At 37.6% G+C, this 9,848-nt stretch overlaps 3 protein-coding genes across 5 annotated transcripts in view; 2 read left to right on the top strand and 1 right to left on the bottom strand.

Annotated features, from left to right (window-relative positions):
• The window catches only part of mkrn1 (makorin, ring finger protein, 1), a 10,549-nt gene extending 10,198 nt beyond the window's left edge, over nt 1-351 (bottom strand). The window contains exon 1 of the mRNA XM_016230552.1: nt 256-351. Within this exon, the coding sequence (XP_016086038.1) occupies nt 256-335 (80 nt within the window). The 5' untranslated portion in view covers nt 336-351. The remainder of the gene's footprint in view (nt 1-255) is intronic.
• A 3,183-nt stretch (nt 352-3,534) lies between these two features.
• On the top strand, nt 3,535-5,272 carry LOC107590396 (toll-like receptor 2). The gene has a single exon (XM_016279164.1). The coding sequence runs from the start codon at nt 3,560-3,562 to the stop codon at nt 5,270-5,272; it is 1,713 nt and encodes a 570-aa protein (XP_016134650.1). The 5' UTR covers nt 3,535-3,559.
• A 1,906-nt stretch (nt 5,273-7,178) lies between these two features.
• LOC107602455 (CCR4-NOT transcription complex subunit 4-like) overlaps nt 7,179-9,848 on the top strand; it is a 29,831-nt gene continuing 27,161 nt past the window's right edge. For all 3 annotated transcript variants that reach the window (XM_016228661.1, XM_016295317.1, XM_016229420.1), the window contains exon 1: nt 7,179-7,358. The gene's annotated coding sequence lies outside the window, so the exon portion shown is untranslated. The remainder of the gene's footprint in view (nt 7,359-9,848) is intronic.

Below are 9,848 nucleotides of genomic sequence, written 5' to 3'. Positions count from 1 at the left end.
GAGAGACAGAGAGAGAGAGAGAGAGAGAAAGAGAAAGAGAAAGAGGAAGAAAGGACCGCAAATTGAAGCCCCTGTCGGACTGATCGCTCATTCGGTGCGTTACAACAACAAACACACACACATTCATCCAGTTCAGCACAAAGACAGCGGCGTTATCCGATGCCTCGCCGTCGACGCACGGACAGGTGGTTGCGTTTAATATTTGAGACCGTTTAATATTGCGACAACCGCGTCCCTCGACTGATTTTCACTAACCTGCAGGTTACGTGCTTCGTCCAGCCTCCGATAACTGCTGGAGCCGCTGTTGACGCTGCCGCTGCCGCTGCCTCCGCCATTGCTGTTTATGTTGAAGCCCAAGCACCCGGATCTTCCGGAAAGCGGCTGCTCTGCGTTCGGCTATTTTCGGAAAACCGAAGGCGCCGTAATTGATCGAGTGTTTTCGGAAAAATAAAAACCGCGTCGTAATCGGGTGTTTTCGGAAAACCGAAGACCTAACACGAGTCTAGTGCCTTATCAAAACATTCCAACGCGTGGCTGTTATTAATGAAAGCAGGGGAGCAATACTTCCTCAAATTATTACATTATCAACCTAACTTAAACAATAACATTTATACCTGTTTTTATTAATGACATTAATATGCTTAGAACGTATTCAAATGTTATTTTTCTAAATCAGGGAAAGTTATTTTGGTCATACACAAATTAGTGTATTTTGGAGTGAATATTTTGAATAAAATATTCAAGATATACAAATCGTTACATGTAGGGTGATCATTCATCACATTATGGAAGATTATAGCATATGATCTGCATTCTTTGTGTAAATGTAAAGGGTAATTTCCAAGCTAATTACTTTAAGTGATGTCATATATTACTTAGGTAACCACTGACTGATTTTTCAATTTCTCTGAAAAGCAGACAGAATTAGATATTGCCTTTCCTTGTTTCATGTGAATTCATGTGAGTTCCTGCTTAAGACTTTATGGAGAGTTTACACGTAAATCCCAAAGCCCACTACTTATTACACACTTCAAACGAAGCAAAGAGAAAGAAGGGAGAAAAAGCAAACAGATAATGTAATGTTTTGCTGGGAATTTTGAAAAGCACATTTATCCCAAAGCCAATCGAAAAATACAGTAATTTGTTTAGAATTCCTTAAAAAATCCCATTCCTTATTGAACAATTGAACATACCATGTTTAATAACTGTCCTTAAGAGGAACCATGCATATATTCTTTGTAATATTTGCTCATTTATAGTTTCTTTGATGATTAGTTCTTGGTCACTAATAATCCTGTATACACCATTTGTTAGAACACAGATGTAGTAATCTAAACTACCCTCAAGAACTAAACAAACATGGCAAAACTGAGTTGGTGATTATGCTTTATAAGTAGCATCTTGAGAAGAGAAGAAAAGATGGCTGAGCACTAAACATAATTTATTCTGAAGAAATGTTTTGAGATATATATATCTTCTTTTATTAATCAATTCATTTCATAATATAAACAAAGGTGCATAATCACATGTCAGATGTAAACAGCTTTTCTTGTAAGACAGTAGTGAGGAAAGTCCCTCCACCGTTCCCTTTTTCATCTGACCTTAGCAATGTCACCACAACAACAGTCTGGTTATTTCTCTCTCCTGAAACCATTATCATTGTGACTGGTGTTAAATATTTAAAATCTCATTATTAAACAAATCCCTGGCATCCCCTGTTTTTTTTTTTCATTCCTGGATTGCAGTAGTATGGACCTTTAATTAGTGCATTAACATTTTCAATGAAATCCTAGCACTTTTAGTGCGCTCTCTCTCTCTCTCTCTCTCTCTCTCTCTCTCTCTCTCTCTCTCTCTCTCTATACACACACAGTATATGAAGTGAATAGATGAATAGAGTGGAGGGTGTTTTTCACTAATACCTCTGCTCTTTTTGTGCTCTCTCTCTCTCTCTCTCTCTCTCTCTCTCTCTCTCTCTCTCTCTCTCTCTCTCTCTCTCTCTCTATACACACACAGTATATGAAGTGAATAGAGAGCACTGATGGAGGGTGTTGCAACTAGAGCTTGAACATAAGCATTAACATGAGTGAGTAAAGCCTATTTTAAATATGCAAATGCACAGTCAAAAGATAAGTCATATTGAAATGTGACCTTTCAGTAACGAAACTAAACTAACTAAATGTGTGGTAGATACATTTCATATAAATTACTTTAGAGGTATTGCACTCTTTTGCCCATTTAAGGTTTTCCCTCTGGGCATTTAGAGAAGATGAGTATTGTGCATTTAGGGAAGTTCAAGTAATCCGGAAAATACCGTTGTGAAATTTTTTTTGTTAATATGGTTAATACCATGTGCAGGCGTGTCTTTATAAGGCCACATAATCAAGTGCACAGCAGAGCTCAAGCTGTAAATGGACCAGAGGAAAATCATAAAATGATTTATTGAACATCAGATTTTCATGTTTTGTATCTAAGGTAAATGTCCATTTATTTATTTTTTGTTTGTTTGTATTGTATTTTTGTTAAAGCAAGTGCATAGCAGTCATTTAATGTTTTAATAATGTTATATGTAAAAAATTATCTACAGTACAAGAAACTGTCAAATATAATATCTATATTTATTATATTGTTCGATTTTTAATATATTGTTTTTATTATGTATTTACATTTTTATTTTTATATTTACATATCATTATTTTTTATTCGATTATTTTACAGGTATTTGTGCATTAGCTATTCAGTTGCACATTTATCAAAATAAATGAATGCATATATAATTAGTGCATGATTTAACAGATATATACCTTTTTATTTTCAGAGGATGTCGTCCACCATCTGGCCTGTGCTTATCTCATGCCTCTTACTGATTTAGTTAAAAGCACATGGTGAAGAATCTGGATATTGTTCCACTTTGACTGAGCACACAAAAGATCTTTCCAATAATAATCTAACAAGGATTCCATCACATTTATCAAACAGCATAGAGTACTTAGATGTGTCCCACAACAATATCTCCAGCATTGTTCACGGTGACCTGTCTGGTTTAACCCATCTCTGCTACCTCAAAGTCACACACTGTGGGCTTCAATACATCTCCCCTGATGCCTTCAGCAACAACTCTGCAATCAAAGTACTCAACATCTCCTACAACCATCTGACCATCATTCCTAATTTGCATTTGCCCCAGCTAAGGATGCTAGACCTTTCCAGCAATCCATATCCCAGTTATGCACTTCCAGGCTCATTTGGTAACTTAAGTTACCTTTCCATCCTTGCGATTGGTAGTAAAGATGCTAGTTCTGTTAATGTGCATGACTTTGTTCCTCTTCAAAATATCCGTTTGAAAAAAATCATATTTGGAGATGGAACGGAACTGCAAAACTATGAAAATGGCTCTTTTTCACAACTCAAATCATTACAGGAAGTTGTTCTGAAAGTGACTTTTTGCCAGCATTTCGACATTTTCAGTAACATGATTATGGATTTTGACCAAACCCAAACTAAAAAAATTCAGCTGGTTAAGTTGTTTCCAGACCAATGTACCATCAGGACTGATCCTTTCATGGCTTTTAAAGATTTGCGTGTCCTCAGTAACTTAAGCATCGTAGACACCTGGATAAACAGCTCTGTGATGGGGAAACTGTTCAAAAATGTTTGGAAATCATCTTTTAAGGAAACAGTGTTTTTAAACATCACATACAATGAGGACACTCCTGATGGCTTCCAGCTACCAAAGCAGAATCACACCACGAATCTACGAGCGTTTGTGCTTGATGGTGTACACCACCATCAGTACCACTACCCCACTTTTAACGTGAGTATGGAACTAGTCAACAAACTAACCTACTTGAAGTTCTCCGGTACCGGGATGAATATTCTTCCATGCAATCTAATTTCAGCCATTAAGTCTCTACAACTCTTGGACCTGTCAAACAACCTCTTGGATGAGAGTGGCTTCTGGTGGTTTGGTTGTTCATCACACAAAGTGTTTCCAGCCTTGAGAAAACTCTCGCTAAGCCATAACCGTTTCAACGACCTCGCTGAGATTGCCGAAAACGTCAATGATATGAAGTTCTTAGAGTCTCTTGACTTGAGTTTCAACTCTATTTCCATTGGCAAACCGTGTTTTTGGCCTCCCCATCTGATTGAGTTGAGTCTCAGCCACAACAATCTAGGAAACGACATATTTCACTACCTATCACCATACTTCCAGAAGATAGACCTTTCGAAGACGGGCATAAGGGTTATTCCTTTAAATATTTCATCGTTGTTTCCCAGACTAACGTACCTCTATCTGAGTTTTAACAGCATACAGGTCATCCCGGCGGATCTTCGGGCTCCTATGTTAGTAAGCCTGCACATTGACCAGAACGCAATTACTTTCATTAGCCAAAAATCAATGGAAGGTTTCCCCAAGCTGAGGACTTTGAAAGCCGGCTACAATCCATTTAGCTGTGATTGTGATTCCTTTTGGTTCACGACGGCATTTAATAAATCACTTCTCTCAGATTGGCCCCAGGATTACACTTGCAGCACCCCGCTGTCATTTACCGGCAGGCGTTTGGAGACGTATGAGCACGGATGGCTGTCCTGTCAACCAGGCTTGCAGGCTGCTGTGGTTCTGTCGGTGTTATTTGTGGTAGGAACTGCTCTGGGTATCACTGTTTATGCTTGTGATGGTATTTGGTACACCAAAATGCTTTGGGTTTGGATGCGAATGAAAAGGAGAGGCTATAAGAGGGCTGATCGACTGCTAAATGCCACCTTCCGCTACCACGCCTTCATTTCCTACAGCCAACATGACTCAGGTTGGGTGGGATCTCAGCTGGTACCTGAATTAGAAAGGTCAGGCCTGTCTCTTTGTGTCCATGAGAGAGATTTTGAACCTGGGAAGTGGATTGTGGACAATATAATCCATTGTGTGGAGGACAGCTACAAGAGCCTCTTCATCCTGTCCAAACATTTTGTGCAGAGCGAGTGGTGCAACTATGAACTGTTCTTCGCCCAGCACAGGGCGATTAGTGTGAACGACGACTCCCTGGTCTTCGTTCTGTTGGAGCCCATACCAACAGACTCTCTGCCCAAAAAGTTTCTGAAGTTAAGAACGCTGCTTAGGCGGAAAACGTACCTGGAGTGGCCGGCAGATGAACGCAAGCAGCGAGTATTCTGGTGCAATCTTAAAGCTATTCTGCAGACTGTAGACCAGAGCCAGATTTTAAAGGACGTGGCCACAAACATTGCTGAAATGTGTCCTCTGGTGCCTGTTAAAGAATGACATTTTGTTTATCATTTGAAAATATCATAATACTGTAAATAAAATTGATTTTTTTTTAACAAATGATTCTGGCTTGCATGAACCTATAGTGCAGAACAAAACCTCTGCTCTATTCACTGTTTGGTTATTTTTATATTTTATATTTCTTTTTAAACTATGAACGTCTTCTTTGTTTAGACTCAGATAGCCAGCCCGGATAATGTGTACATGAAATGTATTCTTTCTAAAAAACCTTGGCCTGTGTCACCACCTACTGTTGAACTTCAGAAGTGGTGCAAACTTGATAAGTTCAAGTTTTCAATGTCAATACTTCACCAATTTCCTGAACATTTGTGATGTAATAATAAAGATAATAAAATAAAAAATACTAATACTGTTGTTGTTGTTGTTATTATTGCTTAGAAATAAAGAATCAGAAAAAGAAAGATGTTCTTCTGAGGATTTTTTTAAAAACAAATGATTCTGGCTTGCATGAACCTATAGTGCAGAACAAAACCTCTGCTCTATTCATTGTTTGGTTATTTTTATATTTTATATTTCTTTTTAAACTATGAACGTCTTCTTTGTTTAGACTCAGATAGCCAGCCCGGATAATGTGTACATGAAATGTATTCTTTCTAAAAAACCTTGGCCTGTGTCACCACCTACTGTTGAACTTCAGAAGTGGTGCAAACTTGATAAGTTCAAGTTTTCAATGTCAATACTTCACCAATTTCCTGAACATTTGTGATGTAATAATAAAGATAATAAAATAAAAAATACTAATACTGTTGTTGTTGTTGTTATTATTGCTTAGAAATAAAGAATCAGAAAAAGAAAGATGTTCTTCTGATATTTAGGCTACTGATAATTGACTGGGGCTAGCTGTCCCACTTTTTACCCCAGATATTAGTAGTAGTAGTATTCTGGCTTTAGTTATGTATAGCCAACGTATGTAACTTGGACACAATTTTGAAACATAATTCATGAAATAGTGCGATTGTAATTCAAATATTGAAATGAATACGTTGCAAATGTATAACATTTAAAACATGAACATTTGCAGCAAAGTTAACAATGCAATAAGATAATTTATGCAACAGCAATATCAAGCTATTTTATTTGCCAACATGTATTGTAAATTATTAATTGCGAAAGTGTACAGTTTAAAACACGTGACAACTTGCTCTAATAAAACCGTAACATTAAGCAGTAAAAAATTTATGAAACAATTCATAAAACAGCAAAAAATGTAACCGGTAATGTACAAATAGACTATATCAAGCCATTTGTTTGCCAACAAACATTGCAATTACAACATTTTGGAAATGTACAAAATGTATAACATCACAATTTGCTTCAATATAAATGTTAAAAAAAATATCCTTGAGCACACAGTTCGACCTTTAATATATATAGTTCTGTAAACATTTCCAATGTCTCTGGATATTGCACACTACATTACCCACATACGCCCAAGCTCATCATCAACTGCGCATGCGCTAAAAAGTCACTTCTTGACGCGCCCCCTCCCTCTACTAGTTCACTGTAAGATGGTGGTTAGGAGGCACTAGCGGTCTACAGAGAGGCTGTAAGACATTTATGAAACAATTCATAAAACAGCAAAAAATGTAACCGGTAATGTACAAATAGACTATATCAAGCCATTTGTTTGCCAACAAACATTGCAATTACAACATTTTGGAAATGTACAAAATGTATAACATCACAATTTGCTTCAATATAAATGTTAAAAAAAATACCCTTGAGCACACAGTTCGACCTTTAATATATATAGTTCTGTAAACATTTCCAATGTCTCTGGATATTGCACACTACATTACCCACATACGCCCAAGCTCATCATCAACTGCGCATGCGCTAAAAGTCACTTCTTGACGCGCCCCCTCCCTCTACTAGTTCACTGTAAGATGGTGGTTAGGAGGCACTAGCGGTCTACAGAGAGGCTGTAAGAAACAAGACTTGGTGTTTTCGCAGCAAATCACACAGGAGCAGGGATAAACCACCCGGGAAATTATATTGTGACCTGTTGTGCTAGACCTTGGCCGCTCAGATAGATTTGATTTGCTGTGTACAGATAGACAGGGTGAGTATCCCACCAAGGCCTCTCTTATCCACCGCCTCCATATTCAACTGCTTTCCTCTCTCAGTTCACATCTTTATAACATATCTCATCCCTCTTTCTCCCTCAAACGTCCATTTCTTGTGGTAACGCCTGTGTTTTGTGTGTGTTTCATCAGTCTGGCAGACTAACGCTAATCGTCCAGTTAGCCGAGTAGCCGCTAGCCGCACCGTTTGACCGGCTTTTAATAAAATACACGAATATGAGTCCTCGCTTCGCCAAACACTGACTTATTTTTTGTTCTTCAGACTCCTAGACAGTACACAGTATATGCACACTGATTTTAGTGTGCATTTAGCCTGTTGGACAACTTCCATATGTGGTAGCTTAGCTGGTTTACTTAAAGGCATTCACAAGGAAGCATTTCGTTTCTGTACATGCATATATGTTCTTTGACAGAGAGAATTTCCTTGTTGTTTGAGTAGGAAGTTGCTGTTTTTTCTGAGCTACATCATTTTAAAGATGTGACGTCTAATATTTCTGTGATAATGACATTGCTCCGTTACTGCAGTTTATTTTATTATTTTTGTCCACACCCTTTATTATTGTGTGTGGCGCCCGTTTCAATAGTGCTTCCTACAGGTTTTTGTGGACCAAATGCACCTGTCATCATTTCCACAATAAATAATATGAAGTCAGAGTCTCTCAGAAGAGGATATTGTTGTGTTTGGTTGCAACATTATGTTCCTGTTGAGTGTGCACTATTAATACGGTTGTCAGCAGTGGGCCTTTTGAGCTTACCATCTGCATTTTTTTCTTTCAGATGTGAGCGTTTTTTTTTTTAAAGGAATAAGCTGGAAATGAAAACTCGATCATGTTGTTCCAGACCCAAGTTTCTTTCTTTTGTGGAACACAAAATTAGATGTTTGGCAGAATCACTTTGATTGTGTGGAAAGACAGATGCAATGGAAGTGAATGGTGGTTGAAACTTTTTCATTACATACTGTACTTCGTTGCATGACAGTTAAGATTGAACGTAACTGAAAGTTTGGCCATTATATTATGCAGGCGCCTATTAAAGATACAAAGGGGAACACGAGAGGTTCCAGTACAACGTCAGGCATTGTTCCACACACAATGTTTCAGAGACAATTTTCAGGAGAGGGTCGCTGGTGCTATTTGAGCCCCTTCTGAATGGACATCTGCCTTGGTGTTCAGTTGCATAGAAATGGTGCTCTGTTTTTATAGTTGGTTGAAAAAGTTAATTTGCACCTTTTAAATTCAGTCCGAATGGGTCAGCCGCAATCCTGGCGGTACAGGAAAAAAGCCTTTTAATTTAGGCTTTAGTAAGATCTGGAAAGATTGGCCGTTTTGTGATTTAAAGCTGTTTGGCTCTGTTAGATCACCATGCTATTTTCTCAGCTATGACCTATTGCAGATATGTTCGAAAATGGATGAACCCTTTGTGTTACATTTTAGTGTTTTAGTGCTTTTATTGTTTGCCCAGAATAGTTATTTTGTGGTAAAAACATCTCTTTTATTTCTTGCCGATGCCTTTTCCATCTGCTCATGAAGAGCAGCCCACAAATGGACACGACTCCCACTCTGATGATAATTTCAGCTGCGCTCTTCTGTGACACCAGAATGATGCCAACTGTCCATCTTTTTGCTAATCATGTCAGCATATTGCATATATTTGTCAGGGCCAAAGGCATCTTTTAGAGCCTTTTATTACAAATTAAACATCATGATGTTTTGAATTCAATCTGTCTTAATGTATAGCAGTCTTGTTGTTACTGTGTGGTTGACAGATTTGTTTGTAGTTGTGTATTAGGATGTTTAATTGAAATTAGTGTGTACTAGAGCTACTAACTTGACTTGATGTAACTATGTTCACCACCCTTCAAAGCCCATTTCAAAAACGCAGACCTTTTTGATTTTTTGATTTTGATTTGATTTTCATATAAAATTAACTGCCTGTTACAGAAACGCTTTCAAAATGCTGCCAAAGACTTTATCAGTCCGCCTTCAAGACTAGATTTTTGTTAGAAGTTGCAATATTCAGTGTTGCACAGTTGTTATTCTCATCCTTTAGTGTGGCTTGTAGTGTGGTTATTGTTGTAAAATGTTGTGAAAGCCTTCGATTTTTGTTTCTAGATTGCACAATGTTCCTGAGATTTGCATTGTTTTTGTATTTGCAGATGTTGGCTTTCTATTTAAGGTTATGCCAAATTATTTCTGAATCAAACATCGTTGTTACTGTGTGGTTGACAGATTTGTTTGTAGTTGTGTATTAGGATGTTTAATTGAAATTAGTGTGTACTAGAGCTACTAACTTGACTTGATGTAACTGTTCACCACCCTTCAAAGCCCATTTCAAAAACGCAGACCTTTTTGATTTTGATTTGATTTTCATATAAAATTAACTGCCTGTTACAAAAACGCTTTCAAAATGCTGCCAAAGACTTTATCAGTCCGCCTTCAAGACTAGATTTTTGTTAGAAGTTGCAATAT

The sequence above is a fragment of the Sinocyclocheilus grahami genome, unplaced genomic scaffold, assembly GCF_001515645.1.
Source record: "Sinocyclocheilus grahami isolate Dianchi unplaced genomic scaffold, SAMN03320097.WGS_v1.1 scaffold1.1, whole genome shotgun sequence".
Taxonomy (NCBI): Eukaryota; Metazoa; Chordata; class Actinopteri; order Cypriniformes; family Cyprinidae; genus Sinocyclocheilus; species Sinocyclocheilus grahami.
Note: the sequence above shows the minus strand (reverse complement) of the source record. Positions and strands in the feature narration are given on the sequence as shown.